The 25,819-nt window shown below is 38.4% G+C and overlaps 2 protein-coding genes across 2 annotated transcripts in view; one reads left to right on the top strand and one right to left on the bottom strand.

Annotated features, from left to right (window-relative positions):
• The first annotated feature begins 901 nt into the window (after window positions 1-901).
• LOC143281981 (protein FAM219A-like) lies at window positions 902-11,550 on the top strand. The gene is made up of 5 exons (XM_076587357.1): window positions 902-1,072; window positions 3,665-3,734; window positions 4,265-4,343; window positions 4,634-4,738; window positions 6,102-11,550. Exons 1-5 carry the CDS (start codon window positions 965-967, stop codon window positions 6,292-6,294), a joined length of 555 nt encoding a protein of 184 aa, XP_076443472.1. The 5' UTR covers window positions 902-964; the 3' UTR covers window positions 6,295-11,550.
• A 6,007-nt stretch (window positions 11,551-17,557) lies between these two features.
• The window catches only part of LOC143281984 (ceroid-lipofuscinosis neuronal protein 6 homolog), a 35,237-nt gene continuing 26,975 nt past the window's right edge, over window positions 17,558-25,819 (bottom strand). Inside the window, exons 3-7 of the mRNA XM_076587361.1 lie at window positions 25,768-25,819; window positions 24,320-24,508; window positions 22,348-22,403; window positions 20,868-20,993; window positions 17,558-20,600 (exon numbers count right to left, since the gene is read on the bottom strand). The exon at window positions 25,768-25,819 is cut by the window's right edge and continues 47 nt beyond it. Coding sequence (XP_076443476.1) covers window positions 20,327-20,600; window positions 20,868-20,993; window positions 22,348-22,403; window positions 24,320-24,508; window positions 25,768-25,819 — 697 coding nt within the window. The 3' untranslated portion in view covers window positions 17,558-20,326. The remainder of the gene's footprint in view (window positions 20,601-20,867; window positions 20,994-22,347; window positions 22,404-24,319; window positions 24,509-25,767) is intronic.

The raw sequence follows: 25,819 nt of genomic DNA on the forward strand, positions 1-25,819 counted from the left end.
TCTTTTGTAAGCAAATGACAGAAAGTACCACGTGCTTCTCTTAGTTTATTTTGCTCCAAATCTGTTTTTCCTTCTTCTTTTTTTTCTTTTTGTTATTTTATTTTATTTCATTCTTTTTAAAAAAATTTTTTCTCAAGGCCTGATTAAGCGCGTTGGGTTACGCTGCTGGTCAGACATCTGCTTGGCAGATGTGGTGTGGCGTATATGGATTTGTCCGAACGCAGTGACGCCTCCTTGAGCTACTGATACTGATACTGTTACTGATTTTCCTTTCTGTTCAATTTTATGTGTTTTGCACCATTCTTGTTCTGATTTGTACCTACTATACGTCACTAGACCTTTACAGCTAATGACATTAAACATTTCAATGGTCATGCAGTGTGTTCTCCATCAACACCACCCCCACTAATTTGTTAAAAGCATTTTCGCCAAAGGAAAAGGTATAGATAAGACAATTGTTTTTAATACTTCTGAAAACGTGACTGATTAAACACATATTAAGCATCCGTGTGCTTTTTTTTCAGCCAAGTTCTTGCCTAGTACACTACATAATACAAGATAAAATCAGAAGCATGCATGCAATGACAAAAAATTTAATAAGTTGTGATGATGATGATTACAAAAAAAATTGGGTCGATGTGCAAACATGACCTTGTCGGAGACAACACGTCATCTTTTTGTGAGTCATCCGCGATCTACAAAACGACTATAAGAACAAAAAGAACGAAAGAAATAAACAGAATACCAGAAAGAATGAGAAAATAACCACTGATCAGAAAAACAAAACCACAAAATCAGACGATCCCATAGCAGACAGCGTTTTCGTTACCCACAAACCCCTTGTTAATAACATCCGGTTCAAATGCAAGAACAGGAAGTTCTTTGCAGTTCTAATCTCATGTCGACAATCCAGACCGTAGAAGAAGTATGCTAGATACGAGATAAGGAAACGCGTCAATTTCCAATGGACAGCGGGATGGAAGATAGCGGATTCGACAGTGACCAAAAATCTCAAAATGGGGCTCTGGACAGACCAGTTCCCGAAACGGCGACAGAAAACCACAGCCAGCCTGTGAGTACAGCTGTTGCCGAGTTTCCACTTGTTTTATTAGAAGTGGACTACACAGTGAAACGCAGAATACACGAAGAATATAAAATAGCGAGTGATAGAAGTACGACATGATATGTGTCCAACAAATATATGAATGACTGAAAATTGAAATTTGGCTATAAAAGGCTGGCTGCTCCCCGTAGATTTGTAGCAGTGGATGTCAACCGACTTTCTTTTCACATACTGACATAGAAAAGCCGTTCTTTCGTTTGAAAAGTGATGGAGCGGTGGGTACGGGTGGGCAAGAGTTGCAAAGTGATTTGGGGTTTTACTTACGTGAATGCCGCATAGGGAGGGGGAGAGGGTGTGAAAAGCGTTTCTGAGTTCAACCCACAGATTTCCACATCAAACATGATGTATACCAAATTTATTGCTGGCTTTCAGTTAATGTGTTCACACTCTCTCTCTCTCTCTCTCTCTCTCTCTCTCTCTCTCTCTCACACACACACACACACACACACACACACACACACACACACACAGAGTGACACTTGCTCATGCACACACACACACACACACACACACACACACACACTCATGATTCATGTAAAGAAACATAAAAATGTACATGTATATCTACACATGGCACATGCAAATAATGCTTTGACACAATCATCATCATTAGTATTATTATTATTATTATGAGCATTTATGCCTAATCTTGAAAATAAGCCCTAGGCATTTACAAATAGAACACATATGTAAATATCAAAAAGGAAAAATTGAACAAAAGATACCAAACATCATTGAAAACTATTCACCCCACCCCCCCACACAATACACACACACACATGTGCATGCACACACACAAGTCATAGCACACAGTTGTAAATAGTACACAATCAAAAATACCACCAACAAATGAAACTATCAAAACTCACTCACAGATAGTCATTTTAGTTCATTCTGGAAACGGATGAGCTGTTCAGAATTAATCTGGAGGGGTAAAGGTGGGTCTTCAGACTGGATTTGAAAGATTGCAGCGAAGATGAGTGACGGAAAGGCTGAGGACATTGATTCCAAAGAAAGGAGGCTTGGTATTAAAAACTGTGTTGGCCGTACATTTTGGTTCAAGCAGGGGGGATCCTAAGCATATGGGTGTCAGAAGAAGAGCGGAGTTGGTGTGAGGGTATGTAAGGATGAATGATATCGTATTTATTATTATATTGATGCACCATACTAGTGCAGATATCACTGTCAGTCAGTGTCAAGAATGTGTGAATGTGCTTGAGGAAAACAAATATTAAAATCACATTGAATACCATAAAGACAGCTCATTGTTATCATAATCCAGTCAGGAAACATAGTTGTTGACAGGTGAATATAGGGAAATCTTCAATGTCAGTACTGATTCTTATAAATGTTAGTCACACTGTCACCTTGCCAGCCAGTCAGTCTGCTTGACTCTGTGCTTGTCTGCATTAGTGCATAGTGGCTTCAGCTACTTTAGCTTTGACCCAATACACAACTGTACACTAGTTACAGTTAATGAGTTATGTACTCGAGTACAATTTGTTGTGTGCATGCATCAGTGTATAAGACTGAGAACTTCTTTGATTGAACAAAACCCCAAAGTATTTTGAGCAGTATCAATTCATTGACTGTGCAATGATCAAAAATTATTTTAGTTTGTTTTGTTCACAGAATTTTATACAAAACTTGAGGACTGGGTTATTAGTATATTACTATATTTTCAGTGTTAATATATGTTTTAACTAAGTGGCAAAGGTGACTTACACTTACAGTTATGTTTACATATTTTTTACGCATCTGCGCTCTGTCTGGTGTGTGGTGACTAACCACTGATGGAATGTGCCATTGAGTGTGCACTGGAATATGCAAAATCGGGATAAAATTGCTCTGGCATTCGTGTTTTTATGTACGTTACACTTAGAAACAATATTTGGCAGCAGAGAATAATTCTGAGATGAAAACGTTGCTCGCCCAAACCTTCATGAGATTTACATAAAAAATGCAAATATGGAATGATATACAGTGATATAGCACAGTGCATGGAACATCCCATATGTTGTTGTGGCACAAACATGGGATGCAATGCAGACAGTGGAACATGACATGAAAGTGATGCATGAAAAAGGTAGTTTTGAAGTTCCATTATACACATGTATTAGCCATTTGTTATGACCTTCCATTCACAAACTGTTGCTTAACACATGTAGGTGATTTGTATCACAAGAGAAACACACAGATGATTGTTGTGAGTGTATTTACCACTTGAAAGAGACACATGCAAAGTGAGTACCCATGAGCATGTCTCAGATTTTGACACCATTCTGGAAGAAATATAAGCAAACAAAAACCCGCAAAAAATAGCAGCAAATCTTTTTTGCACCAAAATAGCTGTATTTTGTTTACCAAATGATAAGTGTATACTGTGAGGCAGACAAAACACACCATCACAGTATGAATACTGTGCAAATTTGTTAGAGAGTGAAGCGCCCTTGACTCATCCCAGTGTTTCCAGTATTGTGGAACTACACATTTATCTTTCTTTTCTTTCTTTCTTTTTTTTTTTTCTTTTCTTTTTTGCAGAGTGAACTTGGAATGAAATCAGCTTCATACAAAGCATTAAAGAAAACTTCTGAACTTCAAAAGAAGATTGGTAAGTTTTTTTTAATTGTTTTTTTTATCATGTTGATTAAATGATTTATAAGTGTTCATTAAATATGTAATACAATGTATGTGTTTAATCAGTTAAGTTATTCTATAGTGTAATTTCACGTATGGATCAGTAGTCACTGTAGTGTTATGACTGAAAATTATGTATAATAAAACAGATAAACAGAAATGTCAGGAAAAAAGTGCAAAACTGCTCCTGTTTATTTTGTTTTACTATTTTCATAACTTGATGTTTCCAGTTTGTTTGTCCTTTGTTTCTCTCTGACATTGTTATTGAATTGTGTGTCATTCAGATTTTAAGTCATCAGTTAAGTTTTCATCAAACCATTGATGCTGCTTGGTATTAATTGAAAAAGTGATAAGTTCATTGTGTGCACACATGCATGCGTGTGCATCTTTTTAATCATGAGTGCTATGATGAACACACTACACCACTTCCTCGCTCAACATGCAACAAGTCTCCAAGTGATAAAAACCAAAATTAAAATATACAACTCTGTGTTTGTTTTCCAGAAAGACAAAGAGACTTGGCAAGGAAATCAAAACCCATTGATCAACAACCAAAGAAAGGAAGTCTGTTGTCCAGAACAAGGTAATGACTCTTCTTCAACTTCATGCCCTTAAGTAAGGTGAAGAAGACAGTTTTACTTTTGAGTTTTAACAATGTTGGGGATTTCTCAGAGTAAGTCAACATTGTGTGATTTATGGCTATCGTAGGTCCAGATTACAGTGACATTGAGCCAGGAAGCAGATGTTCTTCATATGTGTGGTAATTAAAAGGACCTAGTTTTCAGTAAGTCTTTCCAAGTTTTCACAATGCTGTCTTTGAGACTTTTGCTCCTGTTACTGGACACCTTGGCATTGTCAATGCATTTGTTTCAGATTACCTGTTCCTCCAGTGGGTGTGAACCGAGCCACAGACAAAGAGTTTTCCCCAGTGCTGTCTGACCAGTGCCAGCCGTTGGTCACCATTGTGTCTGATGACAGGTAAGGCTTGGCTTGCCTTGTATCACTTTTGCATGGTACGTACACATATAGATGTTTTTAAAATACTTTTTTTAATTGGTGCTTTAGTACGTGGGTCGGAGACTGTTTTCTATACTTATTGATAACAAACGATGACTTGGATTTGTAGATTCTGTTTTTTATATTTGATTAATGACTAATAGTGATCAAGATGATGAAGATGCTGCTCTGGGGATCAGTTAAGGTTTGGAACCACTTGTCAAGACTGAATTCTCATGATGTGTCCTGGCAACAACATTGGGGACATGCAGTTTTGGTCAGGAAATTTGAAGAACACTTTGAAAGGAGCAGCCGTGAAGCGGATGGCTGTCAGATTTGTGGTTCTGGTCTTTCCATTTGATTTTGAGCCCATAACGCACTCAGCTGTGGGTAGGAGCTAGCCACACGCCTTAAATAAAACCCACCCATCGTGTGGCTGGTACCTGCATTCTCCCAGTCATCAGTCCTTAGTGCTAACCACTTTGCTATGGTGGCTGGTGGTGGTACAGGATACATAAAGTTACTTATTTGTTATATAATCAAAGACAGAAAGAAGCATGTATGTTCTCATACCTATAAGTATGAGAGAGTGGTCATAAGGCCAGGTGCATGATTCACTGACGGGCATATTACTGCAGTGGTTGGAGCATTCGACTTGCATCTTTCGAGAGTGTGTTGGGTCTTTGTTTCGAATCAAGGCAGTGCCCAGTATGTATACTGTTGTCATCTCACTGATGGCCCAAGTCAGCATAACTAATTCCTGGACTATAACGCAGAACAGCATTTAAGGTGCACTCCATGACTGAAATGTATAATGAAAGGAGGTTATTTTGAACAAATGTTAGCCCCACATAACAACACTGATTTCAGATACACATGGGATGGTACACACAGGGATGCATGGGTGCTCACAGTGACACACAAAACACACATGTATACTTCAGCTCCATCCCACAACCAGGAAGAGGAAAGGAAGAATTGATTCTTGCCTAGCAAATTACTTTTCTGGTTTCTGAGCGAAACAGAGGGCACATGGAATTTGGATAAGGTACTGTGTATATATCATATGAAAATAAACATTACTACTTGTGGCACAACACTGGCATCTGGATTAGCTGCTGTGTAAATTTTATAAGTATCCATTTTGATTTGACATGTGGTGTTTGGTTGTGTTTTGGCTATTTATTGTATTGTGTAAAGATTGCATAAATGATATGATTCATTCATATCCTCACGACAGTTCAGAAGACACGTCTGATTTGATAGATGAAATTCATGCTGTGATGACAGTGAAATAGACCAGTTTGATGTGCGGCTGATCAGACTCTTGTTCTGATGATGACAGTGATGAAGAGGATGAGTTTGACATGCCGCGTTTGCCCCGGGCCGCACAGAAGGAGATCACGGAGCAGCTCATCAAGGACGGCTACAACCTGGACCTTGAACCCGATGACGAAGACCTTGACCTTATACCCCCACGACCTCTGAATGAGCGCTGCACCTGCTGCCAGATGCACAGTAACTGTTTGGTTCAATAGACTTGCCTTAGCCTGGGAGAAAGGGTGGCTGTGGAGTTTGAATGTTGTGTTGTGGTGGTCGTGTGGTGTGGGTGAGTGCTGCCAGGTCATGTGTTAATGCCTTAGCTGGGTGTGTACTGGCATGTTGGGGCATTGAAGGATAAATATCTCTTTCTTGTTCCATTTCTTTTTCGTGAGAAAGAGTCTGCATTAATATTATTATGTGTATAGGTGAGATAAAAAAATATTGCTGTAGTGTCTTGTTTCTGTTTGGAGGAGACTGCATTAGATGTATAGGTGAGTTGAAACATTGCTGCAGTGTCTTCTTTCTGTTGTAAGAAGGGAGAATGCGTTAGATGGAAAAAAAATTGCTAAAGTGTCTTTTCCTCTGTTCAAGAGACTTTGTTAGATGCATCGGTGGGGTGAAATATTGCTGTAGTGTCTTTTTTTTTCTTCTGTAGTGATGGGTAAGAGTGTATTGGAAGCATTGGTGAGGTAAAATACTGCTTTAGGTTTTTTCTGTTCAGAGGAGAGTGAATGCGTTGGATGTATTTTTGAGTTAAGATATTTGTATGAAGTCTTTTTCTGTCATTTGGGGTTAGAATGCTAGAGATACATTGGTGAGGTAAAACATTACTGCAGAGGAGACTGCATTATTTTATTAGATATATATCAGTGAGATAGAATATTCCTGTAGTGTCTTTCTATTTAGAGGACAGAGAGTTAGATGTATTGGTGAGTTCAGATATATCCACAACAGGCTTTTTCTGTCAAAAGGGCTTAGCATACACTAGATATTTTGCTGAGGTAAAATATTGCTGGAAAATCTTTTTTTCTGTGATAAGGATGGAGAATGAATGGGATATATCAGATAAGATAAAATATTGCATTTGTGTCTTTTTTGTTGTGTTTTTGTTTTTGCTTTTGCTACTTTTGGCAAATGAAGGATCTGTTTTCAAAGGTGTTGATCTGCATTGCATTGTGCTTCTACTGGATCACTGCAGTGACTAGAGATTTTCATTTTGTTTTGGTAGTTAGATTCAGACTACTGAAATGAATGACTAAGCGATTGATGATCTTAAAAATGCATGCTTTCCTTTTCAACAGCGTTCAAAATCAAACTGGATCTGAAGCATAATGTATAACATATACACAGTATTGATCACATATGGGCAAGAGAAAATGTGTGAGAATTTGAATGGAAATTATTTTAAGGAAAAAAAAAAGAAAAAGAAAAAAACAAGAAGAAAAAATTGACCTTCAGTTGGAGGGGTATCTCTTCTCATTCTTGCAAGCCTCGTTTTTGTTTTTTCTATCCCATTTTTTCATTCTTTTTGAATGATGCGATATTTCATAGGTGCTAGTTTAATTGATGTGGCTAGCAGTAGTTTTGTATTTCTTAGAAATTGAACACATGCACACACACACATACACACACTCGCATACACAGTGTCCAAAAAAGATTTCCTTCTTGTTTTTTTTATGTGAAATAATTTTATAGTAATGCTGAGATGGAAGACAGTACCCCCCACACCCCCACCTCCAATTAACATAATTGGCTGTATCCAGTATTGACTGGCTGTGTCCAGAACTCCTTTAAAATTAGAATTGTCAGCAAATGATAAATTTATAGTTATATCAGTTTTGCAGTCATTCAGAATGGTGAAACAGCTGTTCTGTTTGGTTTGCGAACTTGAAGCTGTGTACACTTAGCTCAGAAGTTTTTCAGACAAGTTTTTTGTTGTTGTTTTTGTTTACCCAGGACTAAACTGTAATGCCTTTTGCCCTGGGTCTGGACATTTTTTAATGTTATATTTCCGTTTATTCAGACTAGTCAACAAAACTTACATATGTGACATGATTCTGACAATGACAGTGTTAAACTGGAAGGAAAATGTCCTTTTCTATTCATGATTATGTTTATTTTTAGTTTTGTATATACTTGGCTTTTAAAAAAAAGTTTACTAAAAAAAATATTTATAATTTTCCTTCTGCTTCCTTTTTCCATGATGATTTGAGCAAAAAATCAGCATTTTGCTTAGACAGTAGCAAGGTGCAACAAAAGATCTGTAGCCCAGTGTATGTGAGCAGGCTAAGTCAAAGTGTGAGGGTGCAATAGGAGAAGGTATTTTCACTGCTTGCTGCAAACTGCACAACAGAAGGAAAAAAAAATTACATTTACCTTTTTGTCATTGTGTCAATTCATAAACCTGAATTTTGTTCATGACCTTGCTGCAAATATTTCTCTTGACATGAGGGAGCAAAACTTTTGACTGCATTCAACATTTTTTATCTATCCTTGTGCAGATCCCTTGGCGAAGGAAGTATTTGATGAGATCCTCCTCTACCAGGTCCATTACTTGAGCAAATTGCTCCCTTGTTAGCCGCATGTATTTCTTGAAGATATATTCATCAGAATCAAGTTCTATGATGCAAGCACCCTGTTGTTACAAAACCAGTGCGCCCTCTTTTTCCTTTTATCAGTTTTCTTTTTCCATGTCAGTAGGACTGCATTCAGAATTCTCTCATTTATGACAGATTGTTTGCTCTTATTGTGCTGGCGGTATGATTTCAATCAAAACTGGTGGGTACATTTTTTGTCTTAGTTGACAGCACTTTTTTCTTTAAAAGCAAATTTTGCATGAATTCTATGAGTTATGTACACTTCTCTCTTCTACTGGAAAAAAGAAAAAAGATGTCAGGGGCAGTAACTCCCTGTATTTGATGTTGACAACAGTACCTGAAGGCCATATAACTCCTTCCAGTAAAGTTTATTTTCACAGTACACCATTGGAAATAGGAATTACCTTTTGTTTCCTCCTCCTTATTTTTCTTCTGGAGTTTGTTGACTTCTGGTGTAATGACTGGCAAATTTCATCCCAGAATATAATTTATAAAGTTCTTAAAACTTAATGTCTAAGTTCCTGATGTGGAAGATAACAGACAGTTTAGATTAAAAAAAATAATAAAATTAAAAATAATAAAATAATAAAATGCCTTTTCACCTGATGCACTATGATATTGATGTGCCATAAAATGTAGGAGTAGTACATCCAAGAAAGAAGAAAATAGTATAAAAACATTACATTTGGTTAGGGGTCATTGTGGTTAATGTTACTACCTGTTATCTTGTTATGTGGCACTGGTATAATTTAATATTTCTTATGTACAAATAGTCCCAGTTGCAGATTTATTTTCTGCAGCTCCGAGGCATTCTTTGAAAGAAACTGATGCATTCAATAGAATACTAATCATCATGCACTACAATTCTCCAGCTCATCCTTTTTTTTTTTTGTTTGTTTGTTTGTTTGTTTGTTTGCTTTGAAAATGTATCTGTGCTACCAAGACCTATGTTCACAAGGACGAAATTTCTCCATCAGTGCAGGACGGGCAGACAGGACTAGTCATAATGATTTTTGTTTCCCATACTGCATGAGCGATATGTTCTGCTTGACACAGGCAGCCATCGTCTGGAACAGCAGAAATTCTGAATCCATTACCCACCTGCTGCTGTCACTTGGTACACCTGTTTTCTGCTGCAGGGATGGCAAGAAAGCATCCTCATGTTCTCAGTGTTGCTGCCACCAGTGTCATCCCTATTCGCCTATTCTGTTCTGGTTTCTCCTTTTCATGATTGGTTCATCACTAAATATGATATTGATTCCCCTATTTCCAGTTCATCCGCATACTTAGTTTGCTCTGTGTGTGTATGTTTGCGCATGTGCATCTGTGTGGGTTTGTTTTTTTTTTTTTTTTTTAAACAACCAAAAAGACAAAGACAAAGCTTTATTTTTGAATAAGATTGAATTTGCCCCTGAAGTGACTTCGGTGTAAGCACTCATAATCAAGACTGTTTCAAGACTGTAGAGAATTACATGTGTTCACAGAAGTTGAGAGTGGTATCTTTGCACAGACAGTGTGTGTGTATGTGTATGTTTGAGAGAGAGAGAGAGAGAGAAGTTGAAACTGGACTGGTGGGTAGGTGAAATGGGACAGTCAAACTCTCTAGCGGTCATTCAGGGTGGCAGCATGATCAAAGAGTAGGTGAAACAGCAATAGGCAAATTGGACCTGCACATCTGCAGTTGATACACAAGCACAGCACTGAATATGTGGATATGAAGGAGAAACTGACAGTAAAAGTTCAAAACCCAAACTAATGATTTTTTTTCTTAATGAGTGGCTTAATTCATGATTGAAAAAGAAAAAAAAGTGGTTTAGTTTGTAATGATTGAAAACAAAGAGTGGGTTAGTTCTTAATGATTGGGAAAAAAGTGATAAAAATAGTTGATTTGATTCTGTTGCGCCAATGATGATGATGATGGTAATAATAATTATTGATACTTATTTAGCGCCTATGCTCGGTTGGAGACCAAGCTCTAAGCGGTTTACAAACTCCAGATCATTTGCACAACAGGCTGCCTGTCTGGGTAGAGCTGACTATCAGTTGCCATTGGGTGCTCATCCTTCGTTTCCTGTGTCATTCAATCAGATTTTAGGCATGCACACATACACACTCAGGCAGACATGTAACATTTTACGTGTATGACCGTTTGTTTATTTACCCTGCCATGTAAGCAGCCATACTCTGTTTTCAGGGGTGAGCATGCTGAATATGTTCTTGTTTCCATAACCCACTGAACGCTGAATCAATCATTGTCTTGTAATTTTAAGTGGCTTTGAAGTTCCTGTATGCTAGTCTTAATCATCATGACTTTGTGATACTTCTAGTAGTAACAAGTATAGTCTGGCAGGAAAAAAGATCAACATCATCAGGGTGCACGTCAGAATCGTGTTGAAGTTTTATATGCATGGATTAGTGAATATAACTGCATTTTTGTCTGCTTTTCTTTTCTACGATTTTTTTCTTTTTCCTCAGGTGGTGTGGGGTGGATTAAGTTTTCAGCCCTGATATGGTCTTTTGTGGTCGGTGGGCTATCATCAGCAATGATAAATAAACAACATCAGCTTACGATTTTTTGACGTTTTTTATGTCTCAAGTCTGTGCCAGCAATAATGTCGTTGCCAACAATAATGTGCTGATGCTGAGATATGTACATTTGGTTTCTTAGCTTGAAGATGGTCAAATATCCCATGACAGCATGTGTAAGGGGGCATGGGTTTGAGATGTACTTGCGGAGTTACCGTGTGTTAGAGTGTTGGATGATCATTATATCACTGTTGATCAGAGAGAGTATATTATTCTGGGAGTCACAATACAGTATTATTAAATTGATGAACATTCTTGTACCAAAATTTAAAAAAAAAAAAAACAAAACAAACAGGAAGCTGGATAGATTAAATTTTTGACATGATATATTTTCATTAGTTTCAGAAGTAGTGTTTCATCCCCGCTGCTCCCCCTTTTTACTCCTCCCTGCTTTCCCCCCAAAAAATCTTTTGACCTGACAGCTATTTCATTTACTTCAGAAGTTTAGCTTTATCCTCACCGCTCCCCTCCTCCCCACATTTGTGTAATAACAACAGGTCTTTTTTTTTTCTTTTCAAAAACATTTTTAAGTATTGTATTTTAATTTTTGAATGTTTAACATGCATAAATTCATACAGCATTTTAACCTTTTTTTTTTATTTGGGGGTAACATACACATTGAACTATTTAAACTATTCAGCTCATGTACTGTCACTAGTCAAGACAAAAACACTGGTCACATGGACTTAATTGGGTTGCAATTTTTTGTTTTTGGTGGTGGGGGTATTTTTGGTTTTGTTTTTTTTATTTTGCCCCTCTCATAGATGATAGTGCTTTTGAGTTATTCCCCCTTCTCTTACCCCACTGTCTTTTGGATGTTCTTAAAGAGCACACCATTTCCTTTTCTGTTTTAACATTAATTTTTTTATATATTTTTTTTAATGTACCCTTAATCACAACAATTTATTAGTATGAAGAAAGCCATCACATATTTTTGAAATCCAGATCATATGAGGAGCTATAACTCATACTTGTATGTTAAAACTATAGTTCCTGTAAAGCATTGGGACATTTATGTTTTCTTTAGCCAATTTTGACATGGAATGCATCAAAATGCAAACTTAACATATTTCATGACAGGTGAATTTGCAGCAGAATTTGTATGCATGCATGAAAGTTGTATATGATTGTCAAGTTTTTAAAGATGAAATTACCTGGTAAAACTGGAAGACAACTGAAACAAAGTTCAAGGCAGTGTCATTGTGTAAAAGCTGTGGCATGGCTTATTATAATCAGTTAAATCATCACCATCTGTAGTGGTAGCATTTTCCTTTGACATCTTCACAGATGTGACAAAAGAAAATAAGCTGATAATTATCTATAATAGTTAATGAATAATTAGTCCTTGTGTACTGTTCTTACGTGATTTGTATTAGAAATTATAATTTTGTAGATATACTTACATATTTATACTTTTATTTATGACTCAAATAATCAGAAATTTTTAATGATTTGCTCAAATATATGTAAATAACAGAACACATTTATGAATATGTTTTGTAACAATATCTGTGGTTTACATCTATATTTATGTTGATTGTTTTGTTTCGATAGCTTTTGTTTTTGCCCTCCTGTGTATTGTTTGTTTTAATGCCTTCTGTTACTTGGTTGCAATTGGTCATTCATCTTTTTTTTCCTTTGGTGTACAAAATGGAGGAGATTGAGGTGATCAAAGTTTAGTTATTTTTCTCTGTGTGTGTGTGTGGAATAATTAACAGGGTTAATAGTGTATTCAGCAACTGCCATGACATTTTAAATGTCACGGGTTGGGAGGCATATTTAATGTAGTGTTTTCTTTTTTCTGTTCTAATCTTTTTATACTGACTTGTAAGCAAGCTAAAAGGTTATAGTAGTTACAGAGAATATTTTGTGGACAAATAGTTTTTTGTTTTTTTTACATTTATCAGAAATGATTACACCCCAACCTTCCCTCTCACCCCCACCCACTCAAATTTGTTGGACATTGGGGGTCTTGATATATTATTTACATTAGAAGTACATTGCTTTATCTGTGGAGTTTTATTTTTCTTGCCAACATACCCCATGCAAATCGTAATGGTATATGTCCAGGTGTGTTTGCTGTGTAAATTTACCCATGTCCAAGACTATATTTGTGTGTGTGCTGTAACGTATGCTGTAGCCTTGTGAAACTCACTCACCTTACAGTTTCTGGTGTTGAATCCTTTATTCTTGCCAGTTTGTCAGAAATAGTAAAACACCTGTCTGCAGATTTGTCTGTTCAGAGAGTCTTGTGCTGCTTGCATGCTGCATATTCAGAGGAAGGTTCCACTGTTATTGCAGCTAGTGTGATTATATTTTATGGATAAAAGGTTGACCTTAAATCGAGTTAAAGGGGTGTAGAGTTGCTGAATAAGAAGCATAAATTGAATTCAAACTGCCTGAACGTGAAAGAAAAGATTGACGTTCACGATACTAGGTATATTGGATTAAAAAGAATAAATAAAAAAATAAAACAATGAAAAAAAAAATGTATGTAAAATTGTTTATCCTGTCACCCTATTTGCACCATCTTCTCTTTTTGTGGGAGCTTTGCCATTTTTTGTTTGTTTAATTTTTTGTTTTGTTTTCTTGCCATTTTCAGTGAAACTCTTCAATACTGCATGGATGGTCAAACCCGAGACTAGTGGATGTTACAGAAATCAGCCTTAACCCAAGGCATGTAGTGTGCAATATTGCAGAATGAAATGGGAGCTTATTTGTCACTGTCTGAAAAAGAAAGAAATAAAATTAAAAAAAAGAAAAGAAAAAAAAAAGAAAGACTTGTCACTATATCAGTATTGTCGATATGGTTCCAGAGATTGTTTCACAGATGCGAGATTGGTGCAAAAATAACAGCAAAATCATTACGTTTCACAGATTGCCATAAAGTGTTGTTTACCACACATTCAGTATCCATGGCAGTGCTGCTAAGTTTTTGTTTTTCATTTTGCTTGCTCTTCTTTTAAAAGATAATGATTTTTTTTTTTTTTTTTTTTGTTTGTCATCATCTTTTGTACTTTACATTTTGTGGGTGTATAGATGGATGCCAGTGCCGTTTATTTCTATCCTTGTGCAGTGACTTGTGCAAGGGTCAGTACCCCCCCCCCCCCCAAAAAAAAAGTTCTCATTGTTTAATGAGTTTGGTTTATTTGACAGCATGAGAGAGACATTTTAAACATGACAGTAATGTTTTGTTGAACAATTTGATTTCAGTGGGTGGGTACGGAGATGGATTTTATGTGGGAACATTTTGTCTTAGGTCCCCCCCCCCCCCCCCCCCCCCCAATAAATATGAAATCCATCTCTTTTCTTCTTTTTTTTTTTCAAATTCAAAGACCAATGGTTGAAAGATATTTTTCTCCCTTCACAAACCAGAGTGCATCATATGAAATTGTAATGTTTTGTAGGGTTTTTTTTTTTTTTTTTTTTAACATAGAAGCATCCTGTTTTTGTTTTTTTTAAATGGTGGTTGATGTTGAAAAGATGCAATTTTCTCCTTTAGGGTGGGTGGATAGTGATCCATGCAATTCATATATATATTTGATCATTCCATAAAGTGCAATAAGCTTGACTGTGACTTCTGCTCTCCCCCCCCCCACCCCCCCACACTTGCCCCCCCTTTTTATTTTCTTTTAATTTTTGTTGTTACTGTTGAAACATTGCATGTTGTTGTTAATTCTTGGGAGATAATGATGTGATTATTTTTCTTTTGCCCTCTGATATTGATGCCTTACAGTCTGGTACAAGAAAACTGTACCACTGCCCTGTGATTTTCTTTTTTTTTCTTTTTTTCCCTCAAGGACAGTTTCAGACATGTTGATATTTATTAGCATTTGACTGACCCGTTGATCAGCAGGCTGCTCAGACCTTTTCATGATCACGGGGGGAAAAGTTGATTCTCCATGTTCAGTAGGTTTTATTTGTCTAATTTTTTAGAATAAATCATTTTTTTAAATTTCTTTAATATTATCCTAATCGGGATTTCTGAATATATAGATTTTAATGATAGCTGAATATGTTGTAAAACATACCAGCAGTATGTTCTGTTGTATCATCTACTTGTCAAACTTTGGATGGAGCTTCTGTTGTAAAGTGTTCATAGTGGATAACTTGTACATTATTTTTCATTCACACAGTGGAGCACATGATTACTTGTGCATGCTTACATGATTACACAGGCACATGTATGCGTATGCAGTGCACAGATAGGAAATGAAGACTTCAAGAGATCTGGTCATTGTTGCAGCTACAGCTGTTGTTGGTGGTTTTTTTTGTTTTTGTGAAAGGCAGTGGGTGATTTTGTTTGTCAGTTTATTTTTCACTGAGCACTTCATGGAACCTTTTCTGAATCGAAACCTCACAATTTACACTCACAGTATCAGAGTCTGGCACTGAACTGTGTGGCAAAGAGAAATCCATGTGGTCAGGATTTTATTCATTGGTTAAGTTTGTTTTGTTTTGTAAGTCTGCATATTTTGTTTTGCAAGCGTGAAGCAACAACACATTACCTGCAAATGTTTGCTAGGGCCAGCTTGTTACGCAATCTCTTTTACACTCTTCTCAGCAAATATGCGGTAATTGTGTTTTGTTCGTTTTAGTTCTGTGAATCCTGAACGATTGCTCATATTTATTTGTGTATGCTTCATGGGCTTATGTTGATGTTCTTGCGGTATATTGCTATGTATACAGTGGTGTATTCAGAAAATCCCAATCAAAGAAAGCAATATGTTTTATGTATCATTCATCCACATTATTAGACATTAGTGGAGAGTTGACTAATTTTGTCTTTTGTTCAGAGATGACCCTGTGTTGTCTGACTGGTGAACTAGGCTGTAAGCAACACCCTTTTGATTCTTTTTCATTGAATGGTGACACTAGGAGACAGTCAGTTTTATAAAGACACTTTGATACCATACCATACCATCGGGTGTTTTCACAAGTTTGGTTTGCACAAGTTTATTGTAGAACTTAAAATTATCTTTTGCAAAGGGGTTCTTGAAAATGTTGCGTGTCCTATTTTTCTTTTTGTATTGAACTTGTTGCCTGGGGGGTGGGGTGGGGGAAAAATATATGTTGTTGTTTTTTAATTATTGTTGTTGTTAATCACATGAACACAAAAGTGAACTTGTGTAGCGACTGTATGTGTCTAGTTTGTTTGGAGAATGGAAGGGTCACATCAGCCAATTTTTTTCTTCTTCTTTTATTGTTGATGGTAATTTCATTGTACAAAAAATAATAGACCCAGTTTTTGAGAGAACAATTTTTTTCTCAAGTTGTTGAAAGGCTTAGCTGTAAACAATTTTGCATTCCTCTAGCTTGAAATTTGTGGACTAGCATATATAGAGGAGAATGCTAGGAAGCACAATAAGGAACTTGAAATCAAATCATGTTCTAGTCAATACTTGTGCGTAGTCTTGGATGATAATATATGAATGAATTGTTATCAGTGGAGAAGTCTTCCATATGCCACTTGACTTACTTCCCAGGAGCCAGTTGCATTGCTCGGATGGAAGAGCCTAGTATGGTCGTAACCTGCTACTGTGTGTAGTATGGATCTGACCAATGGCGTAGTTCGGTCAACATAGGCATTTAGTCAGGTGTAACTGTCAAAAGTTAGAACCAAGCAATGCAACTGGCACCAGGACCAGAAATTGGACAAGAAAACTGTTCTCTAAATCTGCCAGTATTCTGCAAATGGAAGTCATAGTTGTTTTGTTATTTGTTTGTTTTTCTTCTTGCTCCCATGCTTTATCATTCTAGATATTATATTGATGGATCGTTTTTCACGTAATGGAAATCTGAACAAATCAGGTGTTACACACAACAAATTTTTTATGTTCCAGGCAAATGACAAGTCAGTTGCAATAATCTAATCCAATAATAACTCTGATTTGAGTTTGGATACGGATTTTTTCCTCCAGTTTACAAGACATTTTGTATTCAGTACTGCTGCTATGGGGTCCATTTTGGCTTGGGACTACTTAACAAGGCTGTACTCTTATAAGAAAATCCCAATATTAACCAGACTTAGAGATAGACACACTGCAGTGTTGTTCAGGAAATTTGAGCAATACTCCAAAATCTGTGAAATGGAGGGCCTTCGACTGAGTAGTCTGTCTTCCCATTTTAGCCCATACAACACACAGTTAGGAGCTGGCTATGGGTTACAAAACAAAAAAAGAACTCGGATGGGATTCGACCTTGCATTCTCCCACTTGTCAGTTTATGACGCTGACCACTTCGCCTCAGTGGCTGCCGAGTTTGAAAAGTTTGCCTATAAAGAAGATTGCAAGAGAACTCTGTTTTTGAACCCTTCAGAATGTTTTTGATGTCCAGGTTTTTTTTAAATGTGATTTCAAATGGATATCATTTCACTAATTTTATCATGTTGTGGAAAGTGACTAGTTGGAGAATCAGCCTGCGCATGTAATGTTTTCAAAGTTGAAATCCATAGGCATCAGTTCATATATTTACCTAGATTTTTTTTTTTTTCCAGCAGTCAGTTGTGTGACAAGATCTAACAATAAAAAAAATAATTTGGAAAGCTTCTCAGGGAAAAGCTGGAAGCTACATATAATCTGTATTATATGTATGCATATGACAGTCAATCAGTTTGTGCCATGTTTTAACAGTTAAAAAAAACAAAACAAACTAACTTGCTGAAAAGAACTTGAAAGGGCCATGGGAAGAACAGGAAATCAAATGATTGTACGGATCACAAAGGGAAGAAGAAGAAGAAGAAGACAAGAAACCACTTCCCCAACACCAATGTTGAGAGAAGAGGGGAAAAAAAAAAAAAAAGTCATGGCTGGGTGATAAACATCATAATAATTTGATTTAACAGAAGCCCTAAGATTTGTTCAGTTTCTTGGAAATGCGAAATAGAGAGAGAGAGTGCACTTCGACATGAATTCAATGCTGCCTGAAAGTGAAACTTGTCATTTCTGTTGTAGCACAGTACGCAATTTTGTTTACATCATGTGCATGACTTGCACACACATTTATATGTTTTAGTGGGTTAGCATTTTCCTTTCTCTTGTGTTCTCATTTCATTATGAAAGAAAATCATCTATTTAATACACACACTCTCAAAACAATGACAAGAAATAGAGATGGTTTTGGTTTTGTCATTCTGTTAATGTAGCTACAAATAGCTATGAAAACTACTTGCAGTGTTAATGGAATGCATCATTTTATTTATCATTCTGGTCCTGTTCTGCTTGTACTAGAAGGATGGAAATAAATTCGGCTGTTTTGTTGACTTGAGTGTTGCTTTGTTTGAACATCGTTTTTGAAAAGATGTGATAATGGTTTTTCCCTTCCAAATAACTGTTCCTGTATTCCTGTACAACAGCCTCAAATTGCCCCCATACTGGATTTTGCCCAATGGTCATTCTGTGCTAAACTGAAATGATCCCCTGTGTTAATAAAAATTAAAATAATAGGCAAAAGGCTGGGGAAGTCAAACTTTAACAGTGTGTACAGAATCCCCTCCCCATTACAACATGATGAAAGGGTAGGTTTGGACTACCAACACTGACTGACACTCATCCACATTATGATGAATTGGTGGAAGAGGAAAGGGGTCATTCTATACAAACATTGTGCAGTCTCCCAGCCTCCCCCACAGCCCACTATTACACAATGTGACAGATGAAACTGGGGAAATGGCGATCTGGGACTGCTTGCACTGACCCCCTTTTCTTTTTCCACATCACAACATGGCGGAAGTATGGAGAGAGGAAGCTGTCAGCTAGCTCGTATTGACCCTCCCCCCCTGCACCCATCCTACCTCCCATTTACTTGACGCCATGGTGGAAAACACAAAGGGTGTGGTAGCTCAGCTTCTTTGTACTGATAACCCTCCATGTGTAATGTATCTAAACTATTAGTCCAAGAAAAGTAACTACTACTAATACTACCTAATTTATTATCATTAAGAATAACTTCCCTTGCATGAGAGCTTGATCTGTGTAACCTTGAACGCCAACGGTGGTTTCTAAGTAAAGTTAAGAAGTTTTCATCTGTCTTCGCTCATGTCTTCAATTGTGTGTGAATCCACATCATCATCAAACATTTGCAGAACATCTTTTCCACTTTTCCATCTTACAAACATTACACCATGCCCCCTTTCTTTCTTCCACACTGCAACTTTGCAGAAACAGCGGGAGCAGCAGCTCTCGCCTGGCTTGTATTGACCTGACCTCTCCTCCCCCCTCCCCCACCCCACACCCCCTTTTCTCCCACATCACAACATATTGGAAACAAAGTGTGTGGTCGCTCTTGCTTGTAAAATACCCCCTCCTCACTTCACTGCAAGTTAATGTCAACGAAATATTAACATGAGTTGGGGGCAGTTTTTAATGGGCTAAATTTACACCCCCCACCCCCCTTCCCAGGGATTCGTTACAAGCTATCCTGGAATGGCTGCTATATTTTGCTATATTTAAAAGAGAGTCAGTTCAGACTAGCACGTATTCCACAGGAGGTCATCCCAGGCTATCTATATAGTCTCTAGGCTCCTACAGGAGGTCATCCCAGGCTATCTATATAGTCTCTAGGCTCCTGCTGGATAGACACCAAGGAGGTTTTACAAATAGGCTGCTGCACCAGCACTTAATGATTTTTTTTCCTTTTCCACAGTTCTGAGAAATTGTTAACATACCATCCACATCACTCATAGTATCTGCAGGCAATGTTCAACTGAATCAACATCACACTTCGAAAGAAAAAAAAATCAAAATCCCTTGTCATGAAAAAATAATCTGTGTGAGACACACCCCACAGATTGTTCACATAATCACATACACACACACGCACTATATATATATATATATATATATATATATATATATATATATACACATACATATATATATATATATAATAAAAAAAATTTAAAAAAAGGTAAAACACGCCCACACATTGCCCACATAAACGTAAACATGCACAATCCAGTAAAACTTCTCCATCACAGGGATCCAACTTGTCAGGATATACAACAACAAAAAAGACAAAAGAAAAAAAAGCCATCACGAAGATTCACACTTAAAACACTTTAACACTACCCTTTCGCTAGATACAGCGTGTAGTAGGCCCAGGGCTCGGGCATGTAAAAGAACCCCGGGCGGTACTTCTCCCTCAGCACGGCGTCATCGCCCAGCCACAGGGCCCAGGCCTGGGCCAGCATGAGGGTGAGGGTGAAGGTCAGGAAGACGAAGGCCCCATTGACGTCGGGCCGCAGGGAGCGAACCTTCAGGCTCCAGGCCCCGTAGGCCACCATGGCCACGTAGAAGGCCAGGAACATGGGGTAGATCTGACCCTCTGTCACCAAGTACCTGCAAGGGGGGGGGCGGGGGGGGGGGGGAGTCCAATCAGGTTGTTTATAGATTAACAAATAGTAAAGAGTGATAATCTCCATTCACGAGATTAGCACCTGTAATGGGGAAAATCTAGTCATGTTGCTTATTGATTAACAGTCAGTACAGAGTGTTTTAGTTTGTTTTTGTTAGTTTGTTTCTTTGTTTTTAACGTCTTTTAGTTTTGTGATCAAAAACATGCACGGACCTTGTAAATAACGAGACAAAGACACTCTGAAAACCCACCAGTAGTACAGTGCGCTGAGCAGCACCAGAAACCACCAGGACAGAGAGTAGTGGGCCCTGATCCTGTGGGACGGCATGAAACAGCCCGTGTAGTACAGGAACAGCGTCAGGAAGAACGGAATGTACCTGCCACAGGGCAAACATGAAGGAAGGGATCGGAGAGAGAGGCAGAGACAGAGAAACACACACACACTCACACACACGCGCGCGCGCGCGCGCACACACACACACACATACACACAAACGCACACACACCTACACGCACGCGCGCACAAGCAGAGAGGCGACTGCGTGCAGTGAAGTTCGGTTTTGTTTCACTGACTTGCATGCACTTCACCACGCATTACAACATCACACATATGAATTACTCATTATACATGTGCACGATCCCCCTTTTTTTCCGCCTTTTTCTTTTTGTTGTTGTTATTGTTGATACAATGGCACATATCAGACAGACACCATTAACTCACTCAGTACGGCCAGTCCTCTCTTCTCCTCTACACAGACCCTTCGGATGTCCAGTGGGTGTCTCAATGACCCAACCTTTAGCTTCCGTCGTCCGAATTGTGGGGGTTTTTTTGTCAACATTCACCTCTTCAGTGTAAGAGCCTTCCGCTGGTAATATTTTGATGGTGGTTATTGGGGTGAAACGCTGTTAACGTCGTCTCTTTCGCCGTTCGTATGGAGAGAGTTAATGGTTTGTCAAAGTGAATTTCTCTATTTTTTTCATTCCTTCACAAGTAAAATCAATTCAACCTGTCTCCAACGACCTTCTCTGCTTCCACCCCCCCCCCCCCTCTCTCTCTCTCTCTCGTGTAGGCTTCCCTCAGACCCCAATGGTCCATAACCATTTGTTTTTCTACTTTCAACCACTTATTTCGTCCTAAAAATGCGAATGCTCTGATTTTTTTGTTTGTTGTTGTTGTTTGTTTGTTTTTGTTTTTTGGGGGAAGGGGGATTAGGTGGGGTGGGGGTGTGGGGGGGGGGGTTGTTTTTTTGTTGCCATTTTAGTCCCCATAGCAGTACGGCATTGTCCTTCTCTTCCCGTCTCAAGAATTATCCTTTCACACACACACACACACACACACACACACACAGAGTAACACACAGAGAATTACACGCACAGTTACACACACACACACACACACACACACACACACACACACACACACACACACACGGTAACACACAGAGTAACACACAGAGCATTACAAGCACAGTTAAACACACACACACACACACAAACACACAGATTAACACACAGAGAATTACACGCACAGTTACACACACACACACAGAATAACACACAGAGTAACACACAGAGAATTACACAGTTAAACACACACACACAAACACATACACACACAGAGTAACACACACATACACACAGGGTAACACACACACAGAGAATTACACGCACAGTGACAGACACACACACACACACACACACACACACACACACACTCACACACTCACTTACCACATATAATGTCCGATCTCTTCATCATACACATACAGTAGTTCAAAAGACTTCACCTGTTTGAAAACAAGAACAGTCAGTAGATTACTTAAACTTTGCTCGAAAATAATCTTACAATATACATATAAGACAGACAGACAGATAGATAGATTGATATATAGTTAGATAGATAGATGTGTATGTGTCTGGTGCGCGCATGCGCGTGTAGGTGGTGCGCATGCATGTGCTTGTGTGGGGCTTTGAAAATCATTTTCAGTACAGCCTGAAGTATGAAGGGTAAGCATGCCTAACTGCGAACGATCCAGTCGAAGCGAGCAGCTCAACGTGTGTACTGTGAAGATAACATGCAGTACGATAGTCAATCGTAGTTCTTTTGTTTTTTTGAAGGCTTTCCCCGACTGGTTGTATCAGGAAATGTCCGTCTCCTCATTCTTTTCAACGACGTTTTGTCGACGTTTGAAATAGCACGGGTGCCTGAGGGTAAAATGCGAACGGGCAAGTCTTAACTGCGAACGATGGCTTTGGCTACATGTAGACAATTAAAAACAGAAGCAGGTCTTTGACTCATTAGACATGACAGTATCAGTATCAGTAGCTCAAGGAGGCGTCACTGCGTTCGGTCAAATCCATATACGCTACACCACATCTGCCAAGCAGATGCCTGACCAGCAGCGTAACCCAACGCGCTTAGTCAATGACATATTATTGGAACATCGCACCAGACTGTTGTACTGTTGGTTCTGATCACACATGCAAACAAACACATAAACAGACATTTAAACACACACACACACCCCCCACACTGCACACAAACACAGTTTTGAGAGTGCTTAGTAGCTGTGCAGCATCGTTCGCAAATAAGACTCACGTCAGAATATCCCATGGTCTAATTGCAAATGACATTATTTTGCAGATCCCTGTCAAAACTGACGTTCTGATCTATCAGCAATATGCTTTCTTAAACTATCCCAGCACTGGTAATGCGCATTCAACATATCCGATCAAATCAACTATTTTTAAACTGTGTCAAAGTTCAAAACCTACAACTTCCTTCCACTGATTTTGTGATTTTGAGAGTTTGTAACTTTTGTCGGCAGTGGTGCGCAAAGAGAAGAAAGAGCGCGGAAATAGAAAAAAAAGCTAATGTTTGACTGGTTATTGGAAACTGATATCCATAAAGGTATTAGAAAAGGTCGAAGCAGACGTTAAATATTGTGAAATGCAACCGTCAAGAGCGCTTCGAAGTAGGGCGGTATACGAATCGTTCGCAATTACACGCTGTTCGCAATTACCCATACCTACCCTATATACCCTCGTGCATTTATCATGAGTGCGCAAACCAAAATACAAAACATATACAAAATCGAAAATTGGCAGCTACTCAACAACGACTATCCCCCTCACCCCCCACTGGCACACACACACACACACACACACACACACACACACACACACACACACACACACTTGCTACGTGATGCATACTTTCATACATTTTCGTGCAAGTGATCATGATATTTGTATCAATAGTTAACTATCTACCCAAACAAAAACATAAAGCAAATACAGAACTAAATTAGGCTGTTACTCGACAACGATCACACACACACACACACACACACACACACACACACACTTGCCTAGTGATGTGCATGCATACATACACGCACACACACACACACACACACACACACTTGCTAAGTGATGCACACACACACACACACACACACACACATGCACTGTATTATCTGTGTCTGAAAAAAAAAATTAAACCGCGGTCGAACCACAAACACACACACATACATGTATACATACAAACGCTCGCGCTCGTGCCATTCGCACACACGCACACACTACCTACCCACCAAACACCAAACGCCACCCCCCTCCACACACACAACCCCCACACCACTCCACCCCACAGACAGCCCCAAACCCCCAACACCCCCCCCCCCCAACACCACAAACCCACCAACTCTTTAGGCCTGAGGTTCTTCATGAGGGGGTTGTCGGCCACGGACAGGTGGTTTAGGTAGCCCAGGTGCTGCAGGCGGTGGTTGACGGAGTCGCCCACCAGGTGGATGCTGGCCCCCATCACCAGGGTGATCACCGACAGGTAGGTCACTGTGCTGGACAGGGCCCGCTGGCTGCGCTCCTGAAGCTGTGTGTGTGTGTGTGTGTGTGTGTGTGTGTGTGTGTGTGTGTGTGTGTGTGTGTGTGTGTGTGTGTGTGTGTGGTGTAATAAAAATGACTGATGGTGATATGATGATGGTGATGATGATATGATAATAAGGATGATGGTAATAATAATAACAACAATAACAATAATAAAATACTACTACTACTACTACAACTACTACTACTACTAACAACAACAACACAACAACAACACAACAACAACAACAGTAATAATAATAATGATGATGATGATGATGATGATGATGATGATGATCGTGATAAAATTTTAAAAAATGATAATAATAAATGATAATGACAACAACAACGACGACGACGATAATAATAATAATAATAATAATGACGACGAAGACGATGGTGATGATGAGAGTAATTATGATGATAATGTTGATGATGATGATGATAACAGCTGCAACAACAACAACAGCAATAATCATCATCATCATCATCATAATTATTCTCATCATCATCATCATTAACAACAATAACAATGAAGATGACAACAACAACAATAACAATGATGATGATGTCAACAACAAAAACAACAACAATACAAATTTAATAAAAAATAAATTTTAAAAATGACGATAAAACCACCAACAACAATACTAATAATACTATTTAAAATCACCATCATCGTCGTCATCATCATTATCATCTTCATCTGGTGATGATGATGACGATGATGATGCTAATGATGCTGATGATCTTCGTAAACATTTTTCGTGTCTCGGTCAGTTTATCTCCATGAAATCAAAGTACATACTTACGTACAACTACTTGATTAAACGCAAAAGTAGACAACATAATAAAGAGACATCGCAGCAGCCACTTAGTAAATCTAAGAACAGCGATAGTAGTAGCGGTAGTAGTAGCAGCAGTCATACTCATAATGGTGATCTTAATGATACTGTTAGTAATGATGAAAGATGAATACGAAGAAGTCGCAGACAATTTCTATCGATACACAACAACTACGGAAAATGCTGCTGCTGCTGCTGCCGCTGATTTTGATGCAGATGATGACAACGACTATGATGATGATGATGACGACGACGACAAAAATAGTACTAATAACTGATAAATAGCACACACACACACACACACACACACACACACACACACACACACACAGAGAAACACACAGAAACACACACACACACACGCACACACACACACACACACGCACACACAAGGCATACATCAACACACGGACGGACGTACCTTGAGCAGACAGAAGGGGGTGATAACGTTGTAAGCCATGTGGAAGTAATCC

The sequence above is a fragment of the Babylonia areolata genome, chromosome 5, assembly GCF_041734735.1.
Source record: "Babylonia areolata isolate BAREFJ2019XMU chromosome 5, ASM4173473v1, whole genome shotgun sequence".
NCBI lineage: Eukaryota > Metazoa > Mollusca > Gastropoda > Neogastropoda > Buccinidae > Babylonia > Babylonia areolata.